The sequence below is a fragment of the Manis pentadactyla genome, chromosome 6 (genome assembly GCF_030020395.1).
Source record: "Manis pentadactyla isolate mManPen7 chromosome 6, mManPen7.hap1, whole genome shotgun sequence".
NCBI classification, from domain to species: domain Eukaryota; kingdom Metazoa; phylum Chordata; class Mammalia; order Pholidota; family Manidae; genus Manis; species Manis pentadactyla.
In genome coordinates, this window is record NC_080024.1 from 58,437,054 (window position 1) to 58,463,814 (window position 26,761).

At 41.1% G+C, this 26,761-nt stretch overlaps 1 protein-coding gene across 1 annotated transcript in view; it reads left to right on the plus strand.

Annotated features, from left to right (window-relative positions):
* Positions 1 to 26,761, plus strand: part of PDE11A (phosphodiesterase 11A) — a 395,750-nt gene that overhangs the window by 281,600 nt on the left and 87,389 nt on the right. The window contains exons 11-13 of the mRNA XM_036879447.2: positions 12,250 to 12,396; positions 12,645 to 12,752; positions 26,022 to 26,131. Of these exons, the coding sequence (XP_036735342.2) occupies positions 12,250 to 12,396; positions 12,645 to 12,752; positions 26,022 to 26,131 (365 nt within the window). The remainder of the gene's footprint in view (positions 1 to 12,249; positions 12,397 to 12,644; positions 12,753 to 26,021; positions 26,132 to 26,761) is intronic.

Sequence of the window (26,761 nt, forward strand, 5' to 3'; positions counted from 1 at the left end):
CCCCCTGATGTTATCTTTTGAATTGTTGAACTTGATGAATCATGTTTTCCTCCAGTGTATCTTGGATGCCACAGCACTGAATCTATTTCTTTCTAAGAGTGAATATGGTGCAGTTTGCTGGGGAGAGAAAGCCTTTTGGATTGCTTTCTCTAAGAAACCATGAAGAGGAACAACTAGAATTATAATCAGGACACTTTCGAAGGGTGTCACCATTCTTGGGTCTGACATGAATCACTTACTTTGAATTCCTGGAAATTTAGTATTCAGTTCATCTGTAGTCATGATAATCATCTGTTATGGATGGAATTATGTCTTTCCTCAAACTCATATGTTGAAATCCAACCCCTGAAGCCTTAGAATGTGACTATATTTTGAAATAAGACCTTTATAGAAGTCATTGAGGCTAAACGAGATCCTAAGACTGGGACCTAATCCAAAATGACCAGTGTCCTTATAAGGAGAGGAGGAAAGCACCCGGGATGCCCACACGCAGAGGACATGTGAGGACACAGCAAGGCGGCAGCATCTGGGAGCCAGGGCAAGGGCGTAGGAGAAGCCAAACTTGCCAGCACCCTGATCTTGGACTTCCAGCCTCTAGAACCATGAGAAAACAAATTTCTGTGGTTCAAGCCATCCAGCCTGTAGTATTTTGTGATGGCCACTGTTGTGGACTAATGCGCCATCACATACAGAGGGCCTATTATGAGCCTGGCACTGTGCAAGCATTTTATCTCAATATTTTTAATGACTATGATAGATAGTTATTGTTATGTTCCTTTTTTCAGAAAAGGAAACAGATGCCCAAGTCCACAGCTCTCGCAAGTGGCAAAACTCAGATTCAAAGGCACATCTGTTTGGCTTCAGACATCATTCACAACCCACATTTATTAAGTACTAACCATGAAAGAAGTACAAGGCTATAATAATTGCTGACATTTGAGACTTTAATCCTTTCTTTATGGAACTTACAAATGATGAAAGACAGACTTACAAAGATAAACACATACCGCATGGACAAGAACACCTGGAATTCATAATGCCACGGCAACACCACAATGAACCTAAGCTAAGAGAGTATTCAGACCGTGAAGACAACACAGGGTAGGGGTTACAAAAACAGCAGGCAGAGAGGCAGGGAGCAGATTCACCAGGTCGCTGGTTGTATGACCTTGAGCAAGTTCCTTCTGTTTTTAACCTCATTTCCTCATCCGTGCTTGGGGGCCTAAATTGGGACTAATAATGGAACATTACCCAATAGGTTGGGAGAATTGAATGAGATGATATAAAGCACTTTTCATGATACTTAGTACACAGTACATTTCAATAAATACACCGTGATGAAAAAAAATTCTTCTAATGTGTATCTTACTGGACACTAGCAAAAACAGCCAACCTGTCTGAACATGGTTGAGTTCTTCACTTTTTACATGGAAATTATTAATGTTGTTAGATTTATGAATATTTTCACTGACCTGTACATGTGAGTGTATAATGTTATTTCCAAAATATTTTTGCCCTATCCAGCACCTTCAGATTAAGTCAGATACCAGTATACACCACCACCAACACAGTTGTGCAAAATTATAATGTTCGTAAGTGTGGAAGGACAGTCTGACAGAAAGGCAAGATGGGATGAATAAAATATTTGATAGACATCAAAGAGCAAATTAAAAGGGAAGTGTGTGTGTGACATTGTGTGCACGGATGTGTGTGTGAGTGTGTTCTTAGGAACACCGCCATCCATCTGTGATTCCAGACGGGGAATCATGCTGAGGAATCAGCCCCCACCCTCGTGGCCTCCCTTGACGATAGCTTCTTCACTACAGCTCATTGCTTTATTCAGCCCTAAGAGTGGGAACTTTTTGAGAATGCTTCATGTGCTTTTATGGCTCAAATCAATATAAATATTTACCGGATCTATCAGTAAAAGTATATAAATTCTTGTTTATCTAGCTACATAAAAGAATCATGAAAAACATGTGGAAAGCTGAGTAACTTTTTCTCCAAGAAGACACCCCACAGGCTGAGGCAATGCAGAGAGATGCTTAGTTTCTGAAGTGACAAAGAAGTTCCACAATACTTTCTGATGCACAGAATGGGAAACAGTTTCTACTGAATGCATGAATATTAAAATATTTCTTCTGGTCAGCTCACTGGAAAGTGATGATTGGGTGGCCAGCCACCTAGTTCCTTGGTGACTGACTGCACTCCTAACCCCAACTAGCAGGCCACGAAGATGGAGCTCAGGGTGTCGCACAAGGGGAGAGAGGGCGTGAGATCATGCCAGTGACACAAATGGCAAACCCTTCACCCCCAGGGGAGCCCACTGCTGCAATGAGCATCTAACTCTAAGGCCAGCGTTCAGGCTTTTCCCACTCTGCTCCCATGGTGGAATGTGGAAATTTGTACCAGGGAATTGGGGTCCGTCATCCCGGCACACACTATGCAGGGTCAGGTGAACTTTTACCAAACACATAAAGAGGGAAAGTTGGGCCCACCATTTCCTTTGATTCCCCCCAACATTGTCCTTCTCTGCCACTTGTCAGGCCTCCAGGCTCCACTCCTTGTTGTCCCCTGTGCCTTAGGGGTCATGGTCCTGTGCTAGTGTTTGCTTGTTCCTGTAAACTCTTCTTAGAAGCAGTCCTTTGATGAACCTGCAGCTTCAAACTACAGAAGCGAGGCGGTGTGAGGTGCCTGAGTCTTCAGCTGTTTGTTAATAGAACGCAGAACCGACTCGTTGGGCCCCTCTTACTAGCCTCTGCACGCTGCCCACCACCAGAGGCAGATGTCCCGGGCTGCCTCCCCTCTCGGAGCAAAAGTTCTCTCCCCTTCTGCCTCCTTTCATCTTTGTCTGTCTAGTTGCTGAAATAATTGTCAACTTGTTGTCTCCTTTCTTAGGGAATCAGCCTCATTTTCTGCCCTGCTTTGTGAATCTTTCTTTCCACGGCATTGCCTCAAAGGTATTTTCATTTTAATAGGGAATAATCCTCTGGTCTATGTTGGTGAAGCTCTAACGGTGAGATTTCAGGCAGGCAGGAGAGAGAGCTCAGCTGGAATTGTAGGCCTTCCCCACCCCAGTCTGGCACAATGGCACTTATCCATTCAACCTATACTGAGATCATATTTGTGCATAAAGTTGCATCTTTTTCTTTGTATCACCAAGAATTGGGAATTTCTGGCAGTCTTTTGCAAGTTTCTGCTTGTGAAATTAATGTCTAAGCCTGCTCACTAAATCCAACCCTTCAGAAAAGTTACAGCCTGACAAGGTTAATGGCAGAAAAGTTAGGAGCGCCGGGTGAAGTTACGTCGTTTGTTTTCTAAGATACCTAGGTTGCTCTAAAACTAATATAGAGGGGCTGCTGATTGGAGTAGATGGTATTCAAGCTATAAGAAGCTGACATTTGAAGTGTCCTTTTATTTTAAATGGAAACACTGTTGATTAAATCTATATTATTCATTACAGGATCTATATTATTTCCTATTTGATGACCTGGATTATCTTCTATAAATTTCTTTTGTAATGTTTAATTTCCTAGCCCCCTTTCAGTCCTCTGCAGGCCGACCTCTTAGGTACTCAGACATCCTCACTCATTACACAGTTACAGAGTCCCCGCCACATGCCCTCTAAGCTGCCCGGCACCCTGGGGTACAGACAAGCATCGGTTGCTGGGACTTCCCTCTCTCGGGTGAGGCTGCAGCAGAGAGGTGGGGCCACGAGGATTCAAGCAGAACAAACTCACAAGGCAGCAGGTTGAGGTGGAGGTGGGCAGGAAGCTATGAAGGTCCACCGAGTATGAGTCTGAGAAGCAGTATTCAAAGGGGATGGTGGTCCTGTAGCACCAAGACCAAATGCAGCAGTTTGCTGGGCTAGAAAGATCCTGCTGCATGCACAGCACTTTCTTTGGGGTATTCATATCTCACATCCCTAAACTTTGAAAGTCCAATGCAGTCACCACAACCTTGCTGCCTGCAAATCCCACCTTCCTCACACTACTAAGACAGGAGAAGAAGACTGCAAGCAGAAGTTCATGGCAACCCCATGGGGCCACCATGGTGCCCACTGCAAGGACTGGCTTCCTCCTTGTGGGGAGGAAGCAGGCTGTCTTACCACTGAGTCACACGGCCCAGCCGGTGGGCACAGACTGGAGCCTGAAGGGCAGGGTGGCCGCATCAGGGGCCCCTCTGTGTGTCTCCTGCTGCAAGTAGCAGCAGGCATGTGTGAACAAATGGTGCAGTACGTCCACTCAAAGTTAAAAGGCTACTTGACTCACTTGTATTACCTGTTCTTGGATTTCCATGTGTGTGTGTGTGAAATATTCACAGGACTGACTGGCAAAATTCCCACAACCTCAAATCCACCAAAGGTTATTGTGGCACATCTTGGGAGAACAAGTAATGTAACTTTTGGTGAGACTGTCAGGCCTTCATTCATTCATCCAATAACTATTTAGTGAGTTACTTCCATGTACCAGGCACTGCCCACAAGGGTAGAGATGGTGTGGGCACTGAGGACCCAGTGCTCCCCTAGCAGACCCTTGACACATAACTACACAGTGCAGTACTGGCAGAGCGGGGATATTATTACCTCCTGCCCCAGCTCCCATGGGGTCTTGAGGTGGTATATTCCTGCTGTCCACGCAAGCTTAGGTGTTCAGGGCTCCCCAGCCTGCACTATTCTGGGTACCTAGGATCCTGCCTCTTTTTCTTGGCTTTATTGGTGTCCTTAGGGAATAGGGGTTCCCAGGTGATTTTGATGCAGCTGGTCTGGGATCCACACTTTGAGCATCACTGACTTGGGAAATTTTTCCCTGAAAAACACGAAGACTGTTCTCTCCAGACTCAGAGATAACTTAGCTTATCTCCATGGGTTTCCTTAGCCCCTGCTTTTTCTTTTTTAATCTTATGAACATGGTAAATCATCGAACATATCAGATTCTCTTTGTCGTGGTTGCCAGGAAGCTCGCAGACAAGCTTCTGACTATCCTTACAGATGCGTTGACGCCGTGGCAGGCATCTGGTCTAGTAATTTCACTTATGATCACGTTTCACATTCCTATCCTTAGTTTGCCTTTGATTTGTCCTTCTGGCCTATTTTTATTTTCTTTTACTCTCTGTTATTGCATGGATCTTTGAAATCCACATTCAATAGTTTCTGGAACAAAGCATTATGTATATGCCACTACCACCATTAACAACAAAATAACACTTTGATTTACCAGATTGACTAAACTTTAATAAGAAAGCAGTAAACTTTTATAACAGAGACATTATTTTTAAAAAGAAAAGTTACTTCTGAGTGCCCACCTCACTTAGGGACCACCGGCTTAATGATCAGCCGTTTAAATTAAAGATCCGTCTTGTCCTCATCCCAGTGCTGCTTCTCTTTCCTCTTACACACTCCCGTTCGGATCACTGTCACGTACACAATGCAACATGGATTAATCTTGTAATCTTACTTTTAAACAATCTTCTTTTATAAAGAAACTATAGAAAACGTGGAAACATAAACAAATATTATGTCAGTGTATTTGACATGGGATGCTTTGTGTGTTTAAGAAGTAACACTTGACACCTTTCTTTTAAAAACTTTTCCCAAATTGTATAAAGTTTTATTTTAAATGTTACATACTGGTAAAAAAAAAAAAAATCTCTTCAAGAATGACTCAGTCGAAATGCAGTATTTAAATTTTCAGTGCAGCTAAGGAGAACTGTTTGATTGATAAACAAAAATAAGGACATATTAGAAATATCAAAGAACCAGGGTTGAAAAGACAGTCACATAGAAGAAAGTTTCTCTGTTTCAAAAGGAGATAGTGCCTGTGATGTTTCGTTTTCATTCTCACTATGACAAGAAAATATGTGAGAACTATGCCTTCCCATGAGGCTTGTGTTGCTGTAAGAAAGATAACAAAGGCAGCTTCTGAGATTAATAGGAAACCGATATATTTAAGATTATTTCCCTAGATCAGCTCTCAAATAGAAATAAAAGAAAGATGGTAAGATGTTTAAATTCTAGTGAAATTTCTGAAAATCCTATGTGAAGGGGTGATAGAAGTTTCATCCTCCTATTAAGAGATTCAGAGTAATAGGAACCTAGAAAACCAAAGTGAATTAAGCAATAATTCAGAATAATTAAAGGTTAGTAAGAAAGAGGGTGTGTAGTAAGAAAGAAAGTTTGTATTTCTTTAAACTCTCCTCTGTTTTTCAATAAAGTGATTATTGACTTCAAATCTTCCTTGCTTTTATGCACTGGAAAAAGACAAATACATAAAATACCTTTTGACTTGGTTAGCCAAGCAATGGGAAGCTTTGCCGCTATCTAGGTGAAGCTTAGTTATTCACAGGTACCAAGATCCTAGAGGCAAACAGCCCCTGGGGACGTTCTCAAACTTGAGTAATAGGTAAGGATCACCTGGGGAGTTTGTCCAGCTACAGAACTCCTGTTAAACTACAGAGTTAGAAGAGATCTATGGACCCCTCCCTCCAGATCACACATAAATGCACTCAAATTAGTCTGCAAACCTGATTCAGGGACCTACTTCCTGCTGTAATGGGTATGCTTGACAATCCTAGAGTATGTAAAGTAACTGCAAATATGATCTGTACAACTGCAGAGAAGGAAAGGGGTCACTGCAGGATAAGATAGAAATGAATAGATGGAAATGAACTCGTAAAGAACACGGGGTTTAGACTTCTGTTGGCACAAAGCCAAGAAGAAGTCAAGCCAGTGGGTCGGGGGCAGAGTAATCTGAAGCCACAGAGGTAGAGATGAGAATAAGGGTGATACGCTGTCCAGCCTGACGCTCCTGTGGAAAACTAGGAGGTGGTAACACTGGAGGGCAACAAGCAGCCAGATTATGAAAAGCCTTGAGTGCCAAGCTGAGGGATTTTACTTCACTCAGCAGGCCACAGCCAGCCCTTAAAGGCAAAAAGGAAAGGGGGAGTCAGGATAAAAGTGGTAGAGGCTGAGCTAAAGGGGTGAAGTCTATGTTTTAACATATAAACATATGCCATATTTATTATGTATTTAATATGAGATAGGATAGGACTTTATTACTCTTCTTTTAAAAATATTTCTTGGTGGTTCTTGGACATTTATACTCACTCCTATGTTCTAAATCTTACTACTTCCACATGTAAATTTAGCCCATGAGCTGCAAAGTTTTATCATCTCATTTTCACATGCTAGGCCCCAGGAACACGACACAGATCTTAAATCACCGTCAGGCATGCCACCAGGTGGCTTCACAGCCCTTTGTAGCTTCTGGTGGTGTTTTATAGACAAGAGAGGAGTGCTTGTAGCCTGCAAATATGCTGGACCAGCCCCTTCTTGGTCAGCTAAGCAGCGTGCTGCTGGAGCTTTATTGCGCTCTCTCCTTGGGGTTTTGTATCTTTCCCCACACATTCCATTGGTTGTGGAAAAATCTATAGGCTCCAGCTTCCCTGTTTGGAAGTTGCTATGGGTAGGCAACATTGTGTTGGGATTAGAAAGAAATTGTGTGTTCCTTTCCTGAGCAAGAACAGAAATTCATTAAAGTCATGAACTGTGAGTGTTTACTATCTAAACTACTAGTTCCTTCTAGTATTATTAGTCCCTCTGAAGCCAGAGTGAATGTGTGTGTTTTAAAATTTTTTCAGAAATGTTCCCAGGGTCCATAGAAACCTTCCGAGGCTCCCATCTAGACAGAAGGATCCCTTATCTCCCCGTTCTCCACCACACCCTTGTTTCACCAAGGTACCTTGCCTGGCCAAGGTGATATTAAGAGCCTGCGAATGCCCTTCTGGCCAGTCTGAGCTGATGTTGTTTGCCTGAAGTCTGCTTCTGCTCCCTCAGAGGACAAGGTATTTTTTTTCAGCATAGTCTTGGAAATGTTGAGCTGATTCTGTGTTTCCTCTAATCAAAACAAAGCTAACTGGAGCTTGTTCCAAAGTCAGTTGTGAGTTTAGATCCCTCTCCAAATGGATTCATGTAAGAAAAGGGCAAAACATTGCCCTCTCAAATGGATCAAGCTGCTCATCATAAAAAATGGATCACAAGGCTAGTTGTCTGAATCTAAACCCCAAACACTGCCCCAAACAGGAATGGGGGACCCTTTGGTTTGACACCAGCCCATTCATTCTCAGAGGCCATGTGGTGTTTAGGAGTTAGTCTCTAGAACCCGACTCTCCAGGTTCAAAACCGTCTGCCAATCACAACTGTGTCTATTTGGACAACTTGCCTATCATCTCTTTTGGTTGTCTCATCTCTAACATGAAATTTAAAATATTCCTTACGTCTTAGGGTCCTTATGAAGGTCAAGTGAGTTAATGTGCACAAGGCACTCAAGCAGTGCCTGGCATGTTAGTGCTATAGGAGGGCTGGTGGGAGAAAGAACTTGGCAGCCCTTCCACATCACCACAGCCTAGTCTTCTATTTTCATTGACCCCAGAAGCCTCAAGTCCCTGACCTCTGTTTTTGTCCAGAGACGTAAGTGAATAGGCTGATTGGCAACAAATCATTTCTCCTTTGAATTGCGAGGGCTGGACCACCACCCATTTTGTTGTTTCTTCCCATTTTCTGAGCATCACAAAATGTAATATTCATGTGTCAAAGGATATAGGATTGTGTTTTAACATTTTATGGCCTCTTTGGAAAGCTACCTTTGCAATTTTAGAGGAGGCAGTTTTATGACTCCCCTTGATAACCACTTAACTATTAAGACCCAAACAAAGAAGAGGAATGGCCAAAGGATATCAGGTATGCCCAGCCAGTTAGAGTCCCACTTCTTGAATGTTATTCAGATTAGCTCCAGGACTCATAATTCTGTGTTTTCATTTATTGCTGCAGTAAAGTAAATGGTTCTTTTATCCAAATGTTATTTCCTGGCTATTAATTCAGTAGTTATTTTGGATTGTAGCACTCTTCTTTGATTTAGGGATATGGTGCCTTATAAATATTAAAAGTCGAAGACTGACACTTGGAGAAATTGACTTTGATTTGTTTTGTTAATATCGTATGGCTAGAGTAATTATAGGTTTGGAAGATGTGGTCCCCTTCTCTGCTTATAAGAAGAGATGGGGAGCTTGTGTCTCTATAACAAGGAAATTTGGCAACAGAAGGCTCTTCCCAAATCTTTTGCTGACTGGATCTCCATGTACACCTGCTTGGGACACACACTATGCTTTATTCTTCAAAGCTTTCTCCAGAAACTACTCTTGAATCCAGGAATGTGGGTGAAAATTATCCATACTTCTCAAAAGAGCTGAAACTGGTCATTTCTGAAAGGCTTGGAACTTCCTCTGCATCTACGAGCACCAGCAAGGTTTTATGACAGGGACTGGTATGATTTAACCATGGATCAAGCAACCTATTAGGGGGAAAAAGACAAGGTCAATAAGGATGGGTCTTGGTGAACCAGAGGTCGTCCTACATTTTTCAACCTAATGTTCTTATTTCCTTTCCATTAACATTTCCTAATGAAAAAATGCCTATATTCTTTAATTTTTAAGATAATTAAGTAAATTTAGTGCCTTTGAAGGGTAGAGGATTTATAATGGCATCGGGGAATACACTATTAATAATCCACCGGGGCCACCTGGAGAGCAGTGACACAGTCTTCATTGCCATTTCTGCTGCTCGGTGACAAATCGCAGACCTCGTTTACCGATTCAGAACCACACTCCTCTCCTGAGATCAGAAAGACTTGTGTCTTTTGGAGAGGACTTCTACCTTCCTGGGAAGTGGATTTCCAGTGGTATTTGAGTTTGAATTTGCACAAATTATGAAAAACACATATCATTCTAAATACATGGCATTCTCTGTGTACAAGCCTTGAAACATGTGATAGAAACAGAGCATCGTTCTAGAGCTTTCCTAAAGGAGAGAAACATGGCATCTGCCTCTAAGATAGTTACAGCTTAATAATTAACATCAGGACTGACACAATAAACACATGGGGACACAGAACAAGAGAAAGATGTCTACATGGCTGCAGCCAGGCCCAGGCACATAGAGACGAAGGACCAAAACCCAGAGGCTGGCTTCCCTCTGAGTTCTCCAAGTTGATCATTTAAGGCATCATTTTAATAAATAGAATTTTAATGATTTTGGGTAAAGATAGTAAACACACTTGTTTTCTTTTGTTCCTTCCTCAAGCCCTACTAAAACAATAATAAAGGGATTTTTTTTAGGCATATATTCTCAAAGACAAAGAAATTAGGAGAGGACTTAACAATGACAAAATTTTGAAAGCTCGAAAACAGATGGATGAATATTAAGTCACTTAGTAAATCCAAGAAAGGCAGAATAAGCTAGCAGTGGGAAAAGCTGAGAGGAAAACAGATTTATACTCCAGACGCCTCCCCACAAATAGCTCAGGAATCAGCTAATTAAGTACTTTTGAAAGTGAGGTGGAAGGTGGGGTTATCAACAAGAAAATGGAGAATCTATGAAGCAGTTAGCTCCAGATCCTTTGCCCCACACCTTGAACTGGAGGCTTATGCTGTGAAGAGTGTAACAGCAGGTCTTGGGCTAGCGGGCGCTAGTGCAGAGCTGCAGGGGGGAGTACCAGCTGAGTACGGGTTGAACGACCCGTTAAGGACCAATAGTGAAGCTCCTACTCCAACCCCCTGCCCAAGCAGCTGCACCTAGATTCTTCTCCAGGGAACCTGAGTAGCTCAAAGCAAGACTGAAGTACACTGACATTTGGTGGTTACCCCAAGGAAACAGATCAGTCAGGTCCCCATACAGAGAAGCCCCTAGAAGCTCTAATAGAAAATTTAGAGCTCCACCTTTAAACAGGAGCTAAAAATCAAATATCACCACACAGCTAGGAAAAACCTCCAATACCGCTGAAGCCTCTAATACAGTAAAATGATCCATTGAAAGATAAGCTGAATAAGAGACTAAACAATCAGTGGATGAATGCATAAAGAAACTATAGTATATACACACAATGGAAAATTATTCAGCCTTAAAAAAGAAGGAAACCCTGTTGTGTGGTGTCTAAAGTATTTGAACCCAGCAGCAGAAAGGAGAATGATGATTGCCAGGGCCTTGAGGGAGGAGGAAATGAGGGCTTGCCCACCAGGTACAGAGAGAGGTTCAGTCATGCAAGGTGAAAAAGTTCTAGAGACCTATTGTACAACAATGTGAAGATAGTTGACAATACTGTACTATGTTTACACATGTGTTCATTGTTCTTCTGTGTTATGGGGAATAATGAGTATTTGGACTTTAGCCTAGAGAGGTAAGCTCCTGTGGAGGCACATGGAGCCGGGAAGGAACGATTGACTATATGGTTTCTAGAAGTTTCTAGTGGCCAGAGTTAGATTTCATTTTTCAGCCAAAAGTAGTCCCAGGATACAAATTACTCCTTGGGCAATTTACAACCAGTGACTAGACTAGAAATATAAATATAGAATGTCCCTGATAACCCAAAAACATAGAAATGATTCCTTTACCAAGAAAGGTCCAAAGGATATAGAAACCCAACAGAATCAGCATAAGAATGATTTCCAAAGATTTTTTTCTTACCTTTAATTTTCGTATGGCAACTGATTGACTGCTGTATGAGTGTTTTAAAAACACTCATGAGTGTGTATGACCAGTATTTTAATTACATTGTTATGTTTATATAGAATGAAGCTGAACAATAGTGCAAATTTCCTCCTTCAATGAAACACATGCTTATGTTAACCCTCCAAACATCTCTATTTTACTGAGAAACCATATTTTGCACCAGAGATGTGATTCTTTCCTTCCTCTGAATACACAGAACATGTGTGTAACAAAAAACACGTGTGTAACAAAGAACACATACATGGCTCCAGGATATCAGGATTCAAGAAACGAGGCAAAGTGGTGTATTCTCATGTCCTTCTCCTGAATAGCAGCAATTAAAATTCACAGCTGCTGGCTGCCCAGATGTTTCTTGCATTTAGTACTCTGTAATATGCATCAAAATATATTGTATGACTGCGGTTTCAGTGAACGAGACAGCTTTGTTTTCTAAATTCTGCAGACTAGATCCAGTGTGTGTATTTTTCTTCAGATTAGCTTCCCTGCTTCCTGCCCCTCCCCACTTCATTTGCTTGGGGCATTTGCAGTTCAGAAACAAAGGACACTTCAGCTCAGTTTAGCTGTAGCAGAGTGTAAGGGCAGGTCAAGTCTGATTTATGTGGCATGTCTGATAAGCAGGAGAGGAGAGCAAGATGAGGTGTTTGGAAAAGCTGGTGAACTTGGCTTGACTTACATCTTCTGTTTTCTAGGCAGCCAACATCCCTCTGGTGTCAGAACTTGCCATCGATGACATACATTTTGATGACTTTTCTCTTGATGTTGACGCCATGATCACAGCTGCTCTTCGGATGTTCATGGAGCTGGGGATGGTGCAGAAGTTTAAAATCGACTATGAGGTGAGGTGTTCTGCCCTGGATGACGCAGGAGGGCACCTGGGACAATGAGGTAGATAGGTTTGCCCAATACAAACTGGGGGTGGCAATACTTTCCCTGTACACCTCACGGGATTACATGAGAACCCTCTGAGTCATCTGTGGAGGGACTTTGAAGGTGGAGGATTTTGCAGCCGTGAGGCATCGTCCTGACGATGGTCCTCTGGCGACACCTGTGACTGCCTGGTGCTGCCTTTCCCTTCCCATTGCAGACACTGTGCAGGTGGCTTTTGACAGTGAGGAAAAATTACCGAATGGTTCTGTACCACAACTGGAGACATGCCTTCAACGTGTGCCAGCTGATGTTTGCAATGTTAACTGTGAGTATGCTGAACGATGGCGGAAGGTCATCCACCATTCGTGGGGACCTACAGGCCTTCTCCTTCACATTTCCGTTTGTCTGACAAATTACCGTGTGATTTGTTTTACACTGGAACTTGCCTGCCCTCCTTGTGGGAATATATATTTCACAACAACTTCTGGGCTTTAAAGCTGTAAACTCACTGACAACTTGGAGCAGGTATAGTCTTGGAATGATTACTGGTGCCTCTGTTCAGTATTTTATCTGGAAAAAGTGGTTCTTTTTATAAAAGAAATGCTTAGATTTTCAAAGTAATCATTTTGCAGAGGATATGGGGATGAGTAAGAGAACAAAGAGATCACTGACTAAGACTCTTGGAAAGCCAAAGCAGGGACATTACCCAAAGGAACATGGAGATCCTGAAAGACTACCCAGGGAGGCCAAAGGAAGGAAGGAGGAGGAGGGGATGCCTCTAGCACTTACGGGTGTGCTAGGCTTCAAATCTCAGCTCTAGGCACTGTCTCCCAGAGAAGGGGGCCGGACTGTTTTTTGGAGATAGCTGGAGCGGCTGACCAGAGGTAAACCTCGGAATTTAATCTAAAAGCAAATGTTTGTGGCCAAGATTGAAATAAAATCCTCTACTCATCTCTCCATTTGCAGGCAAAAAACAAAGCTTGTTTTGGCCTTATTTCCACTTACAATGTTAAGCTATCATCAAGTGAAAGGTTTTCTGGCTTACGTATATTGGTTTCTTTAGTTTCACTATTAAATAAACATACATAAGTATATGGGCGTGTGTGTGTGTGTGTGTGTGTGTGTGTGTGTGTAAACATATTTGCCATACAAAAAAAAACCAGAGAACATGAGGTTTGGAGTCTCATAACATAAATCTAAATACTTCACATCTTTGTGCCCAGACTAAAATTTAAACCGCACATAGGAAACTCCAAAAGGCATACATTTTCTTTTGGTCCAAATGAATGACTGTTCAGCTCCTTCTTCATGAAGTGTTCTGCATTGTTCCCTGCCTCTGAAAATTTTACTCATACTTTATGACATTGATCTAACTCCAGCTTTTCCACAGTCTTCCCCTTTCTCCCAAGCAATAATAATTACTTCTCCTCTAAACAGTTTCGTGCAACATGTCTTTCTCCCTGCTGTGTATTTTAAGTCACAGATCTCTCATTCTACTCTAGAGTAAGAAGCCTGAGGCCAAAAGCATAATGTCTTGTTTTTTCAAAAACATTCACTTATTTGCTCAGCGCCCGATCTCACCAGCGCTGTGACTGTTGTGATGCATTTGTTCGGTCTTCCACAAACGTGTGTTCAGGTAACTTGAACTCAAATGTGCACAAGATGGGACCAAAAGGTCCTCACTTTTATACACGGAGACTTGTGCTCTGTGTCCTCAGTGCTGAAGTCTTCCCAAGCAGGCAGGCCCACGGAAACGGACTGGCCCCATTCTTCTGTAACACACACAAAAGCAGCCAGCCAGCGAAGGGGGAGGAAGGAGGATGCTTTCAGCGATGAGCCTTAATTGCTCAAGTGCCAGTGTTGCTTGAAAAAAGATAAATAACCACTTTCATCTTGCTTTATCATATCAGATCTCAGTAAATAAGGAATAATTTTCAATGTGCAGAGTTCATAGGTCTGGCTCACAGAGGACATTCAATAAAGAAATTATTAACCTATTATTTTGAAACCTGTGGATTTATAATGAACTGCCAAAATAAATATGCAGGAACCTCATTCAACCAAGGAAAAAAGAATGGCCGTGACTCTGTGAGTTAGAGGAAACAAACTCTTAGGACAAGGCTTCAAAGAGTCAGGATGCAGGATGCTGGCAGGAGCTGTGGGGCCAGGCTGGGCACCCTGGAGGAAAAGGAAATACATACCTGCTTTTTTTTCAGTAAATGTTTCCATAATATGGACCATCTTCAAGAAACTGGAGAAAGCAGAACTCTCAAACTCACCACATGGGGATATTCCTACCGCTAGAATATTTCAAGGGCATAGTTATTTTTACAAGTCTGCTCAGCAACCTTGAAGATTATCACTGTTTGAGAAGCTTTATGTTTTGTTTTTGTATTAATGCTAGTGCAAAAAAAAAAAAAAGGAGAATTCACTGTTAAAGTTCTCCTGGGAGTGGAGGGGGGAATGTGAAATAAAAATATGACTTTGGAAAGAGTACATTGGTGAGTGTTATTTTTTTCTCCCTCACATGAATTGAGTAACCACATCTGGAAAAGATATTATTTCCTGCTTATTAAATTATGCAGAATTTGACTAAGGGTTATAATAGTTTGAAAATGTCAACTTTTGTTTGTCCCTAGCACATGCAGTCTCTTTTCCAACTTGACCACAGGCGATCTGGCTAATCAGAATTCTTTAAGTAAGAAAGTAATTATAGAGATAACAAAGCTTAATCTCTGAAGAAAAAAAGAATTCAGTCATCAGTTCCAATTTCTGAAATACAACCTCAGCGTACAGCAAAATGATAACCTACTTATTTCCATGAGTGGGCACGGAAGTCAGGCAGTCCTGAAGATTGTTTTGTTCTCATCATTCTATTTCAATTCTAGTTATCTCATATTCTATTTCCATGTGTTGAGTTACAACTAAAATTCTCTATTAATCTGGAAAAAAACCACAACGCACCAACCCCTGGATTCACTGAGTCACAATGCCAAGAGAAGCATGGCGTATGTGCGCTGAATTTTCCTCTAGATGGCGCTCCAAGGCAAAGTTTCCCAGCCAGTTGCCAGAAAAGAAAGGGGTGTTTAAAACCTTACCAAGCCTTCTCTGAAAGTGCTTCGTTTCTTCCACGGCAGGAGATACCATAGCACATACCCCCACACCCTTTCTTAAAAGAGACACCAACAAAGCCCATGTGTCCGAAAAGAGCCCCTCCCATCGAGACAGACCTGTAATTCTGTACGACTGCCTCCTTGCCCGCAGAGCTGTTAGCGTGAATCATACAGCACTCTCTCCCAGGGACCCTGCATCTGCGGAAATGTGTTTTTCCAAGCCCATTGTCTCTGGGAGTGGGAAGATGCAGAGTCGTGTGTTGTTGCTGAGCAAATTATTACAACATGTAGAACAAGACAAGCACAGTATAATCATATACTCACCAGCTTTAAGCCTACCTTTAATCCTAAAATTATTTCAAACATAGAAAATAAGCTTATTAACTCAGAGTTGTGTTTAGCAGAAATACCTCATGTCTAGATAACAAAGCAGTTTTGTTCTTTTAGAAATTTAAAAAATTTCTTTTAATGAACTGCTATGTAGGCTAGGCAATTTGATATGAAATGGTAGAAATTTAGTTCCCTGGTAACCCTGTTCATGACTTACTTATTTTTTCCATGCCTTTGATCTGAAATTACAAATTTTTAAAATAAAACCTTCAACAATCAATATTCTTTGCTTCCAAAGAGATATTTAAGTAGTTAAGATACACCAAACATTCTTAATTCCTCAGATAAATACAGTAGTAGTGCCGATTACTATTTGTGGTTAAAACAGGGAATAAAAACCTGAATATCAAAGTAATTATACAAATCCTCTTTATGTGTGTAAGCTTGTAGAATAAATATTCCATCAAGCACATCCAAAATGAAAGATGATAAACACATTTGTTTTATTCACAGTGCATATCTGTATGCACTGTGTAAACGACTATGCTGACTATGCTTTTGTTTGTATTCTGTAAAATAAAAGGCATGTGGTCGTACCAAGGTTGCAGAGACATTTTTTGGTTTTATAAATGATGTATGAGTGCTGACAGATTTTCCGGGGGGAAAAAAAAGGTTTCCTTAAGAGTCAGTATTCTTTACTATCCCATAAATGTGCTCATTAGCATTTGGACCATGCCCTGCATCCTGTGGGGCTCAATAAAGATTCACTGAATGAGTGGATTTAGTTTAGAGTAATATTATTCATGTTGCTTAGTGTCCAGTTTTTTTAAAAACTGTAAAATGATGAACAACTATCACTGCTAGAAACCTTGTTCTTTCTTCATATCACACTAAGGTTCAGCTAGGGTTCATACAAAATATTATGATCGTGCAGAATTCACTGGATATGAAAAGAGAAGAGCACATGATCACATTAAAATTTATGGTGGTGTTGGCGGCATGGTGCTGGTGGGGAATTGCAGTTAAACACTAATAATAACCAAGTATTACGGCAAACACATTGACACCCCCCCTGGCATTTACTGGGGGCTTCTTAAATCTTAAATGTGGAGGTACTGTGTTTAAGTCCATATTTGTGTTGTCAACAAGATTATTTTCAGAGATAAGCCAAGTCATTTTATTGGTAATTCAAACCAGAGAGCAGAAGGGACATTTAGGGAGAAAAATCCTTCCTATTCACCAGCTCGAGGATAATGTGCTATCCTCTGTCTGCTGTTTTCTGGGAAGTCCTTGAGTTTTGAGATAGAAAATTTCTTCCGGAAGAAGATCTTAGAAGCACAATTGTAACTTCCTCTCCACTGTGTCCCCCAAGAAGGACAGAACCAATTAAATTTTTAAATAAAATATTTTTACTTAGTAACCAGAATCCTAATCTGAAATCTTAATTTCTTTGTAGATTATAATATTGGGAGGTACAAAGAGATCTACGTGTTTTGTTCTGTAACAGCTGACTATAATAAAATAAAAAAACAATAATCATGTTTGTAATCATCAGATATCATTTTTATATTGCATTTCCTTTCTGGTATAAGATGTATTTTTTATATAGTTATATTTAAAATAAATGATGCATTATCATAATACTACAATAAAATCTGCATGTTAGAAAAACCAGTTCTTTAATCTTCATGTAGGCATATCTTAATTTCAGTGTAACTTCAAAAAATGGTAAATTTTTAATTTAGGAAGGGAGTGATTTTTAATGTTTTGCAGAATATCAGCACTGGGCACTACAGATTAACTATGGAGCTAATCAATTTGAATACTGTGTTTAAATTACATTTAAAACTCCTACCTTTTAATCATTTAGGAAGGTTTCTATTTTTATTCTCTCTGGACACCTCTTAGAGCCCCATTTAGGCACTCCATGCTTCTAGCTGACATTCCCTTTATCCACATTTATTTTATAAAAGAAAAAAGGCAAAGCCGCACATAATTAAGAACCTGGTGTGCTAATAACCAAACATACAACTGGGCAGAAGGATAATCCAATCCATTTCCTCACAGGAGAGTAACCTCCATAACTCACTTTAAGACTGCCATTCATGAGTTATGGGTCATTCCCTTTCTAGTGAAAATAAATTCTCCCGTACCACCAGCCAGAGCTGGGTATTTTTCTTAGGACATGTAAATTGTAAAAGCGTATGAACATAATCATGTCTGGGATTTCAGGGAAAGTATAAGCTCTTGCTCATGGACACAGGCTTGTAAGGAAATGTATGTGGTTTCTGGGCTGGGGCTGCCTAGTTACAATATAGGATTTTTGATTAAAGTGAATTTATTCTTGAGATTTTTATGATGTTGGTAAACTGCTTAATCTGTCGCTTTGTGTTTTACGACACCAGCCAAATCCTCCAGGTCAGGGAGAACCAGCAGCAGAGCTACGACCATTTGTCACAGCCTCCATTTTCCACGGTTTATGACTTAGTAGTGGCACTTTCTTGGGGCTGAGAACTGGCACTCAAGGGTGTCAAGTTGGGAGCTTTAAAAAGTTTTAATTTTGCATGAGTCTCATGTTTAATTTTGGCTCAATGATGGCTAATAAAAATTTGGGTAAGTGTTGAAGAGGCCTCATGTTCTTGAAATTCATCAACCTGGCCTCATGTGGTACTTGAAAAGGTCTGTCTCTGCACAATAAATGTTCACCAAGTGATGTGCCTCATTTTCCATGCTCACAAACCACATCATTTTATATTCAGTTCACTAGTAATTTGTCATAAAATATAAGCTTTATTCCAAAAATGAACAAAGCATGTTATCTTTGTCCTCGAAAAACCCACAAAGCACATATATTCTTAGTATGGAAAGCTAAGCCCTTAAGAATCAAATATGGTTTTTCATTTCTTTCTGAAATAAAGTACGTGCACCACATAGATACAGCTGTGTTTGTTGCAGTATCTAAATGGAAGTAGAAATCTCAATTTTGTTCAAATCTTATTAAGGTGCTTACTCTGAACATTTCCTCACACCATTTATATACCTTTTTGCCCATTTTATCAAAATATGACAGCAGAGGTATTTGGACTGTTTTTTATTTGACCACATCAGGACTTCCTGAGAATAATATAAAGAGTGTTGATAGTTGCCAGAGGTTTGCTTTGAAATACTCTAGCAAATAAACCAAATAATGCATGTGAAGAGACAGATGAAACGATACTGGCAAAACATGGATCCTGTTGAAGTTAAGTAATGAATACATGGGGATTCATTACAGGATTCTACTTTCTGTATGCTTTTAACCTTCCAAAATTAATAATTTTTTTAAATTATGACAATAATTAGGATAAAAATTAAGTCTTGGAAGTGGGTTAAAAACAACTGAATAAAATTTATTAAAATCAACCCAGGTTTTTATTCATGCATCAAACATTTGCTCTGATACATATATTTTACTTGTACCGCACAGACCACTAAGTTTTGCTACCTTGCCTTTCTGAGACTTACATGGGCAAACACTGGCAATATTACTTGAGTCTGAAAGTCAAGTATATCCAAAATATGACTTAGGTTCTATGATTTGATCATAAGTATTTTCAGAAGCTTCTAGTTATAAAAGAAAGTATTTAAATGTAGACTATAAGGTCTTCCCAACTCTGAGCTCAGTAGGGTAAGGATCATTGTAGATTTAAATCAACATTTGGCTAAATTCATCTTGAGAAGAAATAGGAACAAACTTGATCAAAACTTTCCCACTCCCATGAATAATTAGACAAAGTACAACTGGTTTGTGTTGCATTGCGTACTTTGGTGAAAGAGACATGTAAATATGGTGCCATATACAGTGATCCCCTAACATTGGAGAGGTCCTGTTCTCTGGACCTCAAAATGGGGCTGAAGTACCTTGTTTCCACAAAGCAGATCCAAATACTGCAGACAAACATCGCTGTGAACCCTGAGGGGCCACGACCATTACCTCCAGGTGCTCTGCTTTGTCCAGTAGGGTGTTTATCCCAGCAGAGTACTGTGGTTGTGAGTACCTCTTCTTCTCCCCCTTGTGCTTTCCTCACACTCTCACCAGTTGGAGAAGATAGGGTCCTTTTAAAAAGGAGGGAAGATTAGTTAAATTTTGATCAAGTAGTTAAAATTTGGTCTTGAGAAGCAATTAGAATCTGCCCCCAGCATAGAGCCTGAAAAAGTCCTCTGCCTAGAATCAGCGCTGAAGAGTATATTGAATCAGTTGATACCCATCAGCCTGCCCCCTTGGATTTATGTGTTTAGAGGTGGTCATTCCATCCTGAAGCAAACAAAATAGAGTTCCCAAAAGAAGCATGGTGGGCTTGCTATAAATGCCTGTGAAGCCCAAACATGCACCTTAACAAATCTCTCACCCGCAGCTGGGGTATGTGATGAACTGGGAGAGTGACTGAAGGCATTCTTCTCAGAGAACCTGTGGTCTCGTTGGGAGATCTAAGTTTCACAGGTAGACATGAGCAGCTTGTGTGTGGCATATACAATGAAACCCTTAAAGAGCACTCTTTGGCTAAAATAAACTTGATTTTAATAATGAACCAAATAAAGACCCCAGATAACTCCCAGTTGAAGTCACCTATAGACGAGTTGAGACGTGACACAGATCAGGGATCTGGTGTGCTGATTCCTCCAGAGAAGGCACTTCATTGCAAAGCCATGTTCTTCAAACCCCTTGTAATGTTCTGAGCAGCCCTCATTGCTCTTAATTAGAAGAGCGAGAAAGAGAAAAGAGCAACTACTAACACCCGTCACTAGCACGGAGGGTGAGAACATAGCTTGCCTGCGCTTTCATCCCACCTCTGTTACAGTCTAGCTGTAGAGTCTAGTGACTCAATATCCTCAATGGAGAACATAGGAATGGTATATTCCTCAGGAGGATCTTGTAAGGATTATATGAATTAATGCATTTGAAGTATTTACAATAGTGCCTGGCATATACTAAGCACCACAGAAGTGTTAATGATGAGTATTATCCCCAGCCTCTTCGCTCAGATATACCGGTTGCTTGGTACATAATAAGCATTTAATGACACCTGTTAAATAAACAAAGTCTCTGTAGCACCATCTACCGATGCTGTTACAGCTGTTGCTTTGTGTGCGTGTTTGGATTCTACAGGGCCCCAAACCATAGCCATCTTTCCCTGGCGGTGGTAGCCCTCCACTCACTAGTGTGGTTCATGACCAGCTTTGAAAGGATGTTTAAACGTCATGTTGCCCAGATGATAGCAATCACTGGGTGATCTAAGCTACCATCTCAATCAGTCTTACTGCTTGGGTCTTTCTGGCGTTCCAGCAGTTCTATGCTGCAGTGGCTGGGGGAACATGATCTCAGCATACGTCTTAGCCCAACAAAGGACTACCATTAAAAGCCTACTCAGAGGCTGATCATGGCTTTTCTGGAAAGGGTGATGTGGAAACTAGATCTGTATGCTTTGACTGTCTCTTTACTTGAATATATTGTTCACTGCTTTATATTTCTGATATGGATGATGAGGGGATATAGGTGAGAAGATACATTAACATAAATGTCAACAGAATCCTCAATTATTGGATCAGGGACAGAAAACATAATTTTATTTGAAAATAAAGAATAAATAGAGTCAAGCATGGGATAAATGCATTAAAATTTACTTCCTGCTGCCATTGTTTTCTCTTTTGAAACTCTATGGCTTTCAACAGGCAGTTGGCTTTTCTCCTTGATGGGCTAAGTGTGGGTCTGAGTTGGTCGGACTAGACAGAAGATGGATTCGTGTGGGGGAGGGACAAACGGACACTAAGTGGCAGGGGACACTTTTCAGGCCTGACGATTCTCAAAAATCATTTAGCAGACAGCTTTAAATCACAGTCAGGAGATAGGTGCTGCTTCACCAACTCAGGTGTCACCATCGACAGAGGTAAATGTGTTTTGTGTGACTGGGTGCTGTACTTCAGGGATTCTTTATTCTGAAGATCTAGTGGTGAGTTTCATGGTCTTTGAACACCATAAAATGATGGAATAGTCTCTGGGAAAAGGGTCTGTGACTTTCATCCAATTCTCAAAGGTATCCATTCCTGATACAGTTTAAGAGCTAGATGTTGGATTTCCAAGAAGGGGCATGGGAGAAGTTTGCTGCATAGAGCATTATAATAAAATATGTCCATCATGTTATTTAACAGGTGATGACTGATGGCTTAAAAATAACTCAGGATTTTGATCTTGAATATATTAAGTGCCATTTGATTTTAACTTTTCGTTTAATTTCTAGTCAAATTACCTTACTTTACCATTATGACATCCCTATTCTTACCATTCTAGTTCATCAGCCAGTACTAATCAATGACTTTTTCCCAGGCAAAATCTCTCTAAATTTCAGTGCAGTTTCATTGTTGCTTACAACACTGATGTCCACAATATGGTGGATAATTATTTCATATTTGACAAATCCAGGATTTACTCACTATTAGCAGGATTCAAACCCAACAAGACTGACTTACAGCTTCAAGATGACACAGATGACAGAGAAATGTCCCCTTCTCCTTTGAAAAATCACCCCAAAGTGACAAAGAAGGAATGGACACAAACTCATTTTCATGGAACCATAATATATGAAGGCAGAAAGTGGACAGAGGATGGTTCACAGCTTAGCAGATGAAAAGAAGGACCCGCCCAAGCACCCAGTGCCTTCAGGGTTAGGGGTGGAGGACGGAGTCCGCATGCAAACACCCGGCCCACCCACCCCTCACCTACCTGGGCTCGGAAACTGTGGCTTCAGGTGCCACAAAAATGGAGTGAGTCAGGGGATGAAAACATTGAGTCCCCAAGTTGCCATTGCCTCCCCATGCTATTCTGCCCTTCACCCATGTAGAAACCAGAGTATGTGCTGGAGAAACTGAACTGCAGACTTGGGGACACCAACAAAAGGAAAGTTAGGTATACCCTGAAAATAAAGGAATTAAGCGAAAATCTAATTCTCAAAGGCAGGAAGCTACAGTTCTCTTTTCTCAGAATGCCAACACCTCTGTTTATGCCATTCCATGCAAGCAATTGGAAAATCCAGGGGAAATGAGTTTACGTACTGATGTTTGGAGATCTCCAGCAGAAGACCAGCCGGCTGTTTGCTCACCCTGTGGTAAGGCCCAGCAATGTACAGACATGCGCTCTGCACACTGCCATGTGGCAAACATGTAGGGCTTTGTTCTTACACGAGTAGATGAGCAAGGATATCAGACATGCGAGGGAAACCACGAAACACGAGAAAAGGAGCTCCAAACAAACCAGCGGTCAGGGAGCAGCGGAGAATTTCACAGGAATTATAATCATATCTTCAAAAAGATAAGATAATGCAGCCACAAGAAAAGAATAGCTATTTAGGAAAGGAGCAACAGTCAAGAAAATGCCTATGAATAAAAAATATTATTACTCCTGAAAAGTGAGAGGGAAAGACTCATTATAGACAATGGGAAAGAAGAGACAAGAAAATGAAGAAGTCATACAAGAAGCCCAAAGTGCAACTGAACCACTGGTGTCCCATTCAAGGAAGACAGAAAAAAGAGTGAAGAGGAATTTTCTTTTTTTTTTTAAAGATTGCAGAAGCATACTAAAGAAAATGTGCATCCAGTGTGAAAGGCAAACCAGGTAAGATGCTGGGGAGAAAGCCCCAAACTGAAGCATGTCTTTGTGGATTTGCCAAGCCCCAGGGCTAGAGAGGGACTCCAAGAGAGAAAATCAAGAACCTCAGGAGTAAAAATGGTATATACATCTCAAGAACAACTTCAGAAATTAGACAATGAACAGTAGAACAGTCTTTGAAAATTCTGAGTGAAAATGTAACCTGGAATTGTTAGACAGCTAACAATTGAGCAGATTGAGTAGGAGAATAGAATAAAGATGTTCAGTCATGCAAAGCCTCAAAAAAAAAAAAGAAAGAAGAACCCTTTCCCCACAGTGTTAAAAAACTTTTTTTTTAAAACCTTTCTCACAAAGCCACTGGCAGATGTGCCCCCACAGAATGAGTGCCTAAATGAGGAAAGAGAGAGGTGTAGGGTGCAGGAGACGGGCGATCGACCCTGGTGGAGGAGAGCTGGCAGCCGGGAAGCCAGGACCCGGCGTCGGCAGGGGTGCCCAGGACAGGAAGGGGTCGAATAAGTGGTGGGCTGTTTGGAGAGTTGTACAGGATGTGAGAAGACTCAAGGAAGACTGAGATGTTCAAAGAAATCTTAACTCCAGGAAATAAAAACTTTTCCATAAGAAAGGAGACAATCATTGGATATTAGTTAACTCAACAGTGTATAATATTTCCTGAGTCAAAATCAGGAAAACACTGTATATGGATTGCGTTGCTAGTGTGAGGGAAGGAAAGAAAGGGTGGATGAGAAGATAAATTCTCACCTGTCACAATACACCAGTGCTTAAGGGCAAACTCTGGCACCAGCATGCCGGGGAGAGTCTGCCGGCCTGCCGCTCACTAGCTGTGCGAACTTGGGCACATAGCTTAGCTTCTCTGTGCCTCAGTTTCCTCATCCACACCTGGGGATGATAACAGTCCTTACCTCACAGGGCTGTTGGGATGATGATTGAAGTTCAGCTGTTGTAAATCTCTTAGGACAGTGGCCAGCACATAGGAAGGGCTCCATAAATACTTGAAAAATAACCAAGTGCTGATAATATGTGCATACTACATAGAAATATGATAGAAGATAACCTAGAAATTGGGTCAAGAAGGAAATGGAAAGTAGTTGCCTTTGGGAATCAGGAAAGGGGAAGGATGGGGGACTACTGTCTTTGGTTCTAAGTCTCTCACTAGGATTTGATTTTTTGTTTTGTTTTAACTATTGCAGGTGATACTTTAAGTGAAATAAAGCTAACTTAAAACCAACAGCCAACTCCAAATTTTTAAATGAAGGGGCACACGCAGGTTCAATGTGGGCTATTCCATTTCTACCCTCCCCCCATCCCAACAATTTAACATTCCCATTTGCTAAGCAAATGAAATTATGTGTATTTCTAAATATAGCCATGGACCCAACTCAATTTTAAAAAGTAAAATTTTCAACACAGAAACATATTCAGTTATTTCTGCAATAAAAACATAATTTATTAAAAAACAAAGTTTTCATTGCTCTCAGAGAAGTGTCTTACAGGTAATTAGCTAGCAATCCTAGGTTTGGGGAGAAAACACATGTGAAAATAGAGGCAATTTGAACCCTAACTTTCCCCTTGTCCTGCCCTATGATGAAGATTTTAATAAGTAATGAAATGGGAGACTTAGAAAGTAAAAGGGGGAGACATAAAGCCTTTGGGTCAAGAAAATGCCCAGGCCTGGCTTTTCCAGAGGCTCACTTCCTCTTCTAAATTAATGGGAGGACGGCAGGAACCAGAGAGCCGTTGCTGCTTGTGGTCACAGAATTACATCATACAGCCACTGCGAGGTAGCATGCGGGGCCCTGCAGTTCACAAGCAAGAGACCCGAGGATAATAAAAAGAAGAATTCCAGGTGATGAAATACTCCACTTGATCCTCAATCTGAGTTGCCTAATCCCCTGCCAAATTCTAGTTTTCAAGACAGATAAATTCTAATTTATCTACATAAATTTAACCTGTCCTCTAAACTAGTATGCATCAAGGTGTTTACAAGATAACTTCTAGAATATTGTCATGTACCCATTTGAGGACTAATAAGTTGCTTATTTTAATATAGAAAAAAAGGTGTTTTCTTTTGCCAGCTTTCATTTGAGTGGCATCTGTTGGATATATGGCATTCAATTTAAATTCATGTCTTCTTCTCTCCTCCTACCACTGGATGCTCATCATTGAAACATAGAGACAAACCACGTTTTTCTCTGGGCCTTTGCCAAACTGTCACTGTCTCGGATAGGCAGCCTCCTCTCTAAAAAGGGAACAAAATAGTCTGAACTCTGTCCTGGCGTGCCAGCGAGGGCCACTGTGACAGCAAGCTAATCCATCACGGCGGGGGGCCGGGTGTACAACTGACCACCCGACTCACTGCCATCGAGGGGGGTGGCAGTTAATCATTCCCTTAAATGATGTGGGTATGAAAACACCTGACTGTTGCTCAGCAGACGAACCTTATCCGTCCTCCCAGCCCCGAGCAGCGACTGTTGCCATTTTCCCTTCTTCCCAGACCGCCGGGTTTCAGGAGATCCTGACGGAGGTGGAGACCTTAGCGGTGATTGTGGGATGTCTGTGTCATGACCTCGACCACCGGGGGACCAACAATGCCTTCCAAGCCAAGTAAGTGTTCTAACCGCTGTTATTCTAATGCATTTGCCTTTCTGCTCAGAGCCAAAGGTGAGGAGTGCTAAAGAGTAAAGCATTAATTTCTGGCGTCTGAGGCCAAGGCCACGCAGACGTGGGTGTGCACGTCATGCGGCCCATCCATCTTTATAATTCCCTATTCTTCTTTTAATTGCAAATTTGCCCTTCATGTCATGCTTGTTGATTTGGCCTGTCTCTGTTGACCTCAGTCAGATAACAGAGCTCAGATTGTAAAGGGCCTTTTTTTTTTCTTCCAGAACATTTTCCTTTGTGGCATTATAAGCTTCTTGAACTTGATGCTCTCAAAATCTGCTTTTGAGACTATTAAAATAAAAGTGGTCTTAGGAAATTTTATGAAGCAAAATACCTCTTTCTTCCCCAATAGACTCCCTTCCAGCTTCCTTTGATGTTAGGTACTGTATAAACTGCACTGAAGTAGAAGGACTGGAGGAAGGGTTTCTGCCCCTCTCATCTCTCCTCCCACAGAAAAGTGGGAAACAGACAAAGGAATTACATCGATTTTGGGGATGTGTAGGCACATAATGTGCACAGACAGAATAATCTGTCCCTAAGCAAGTTGGACTGGTCAAGATAGCTATAGCTCTG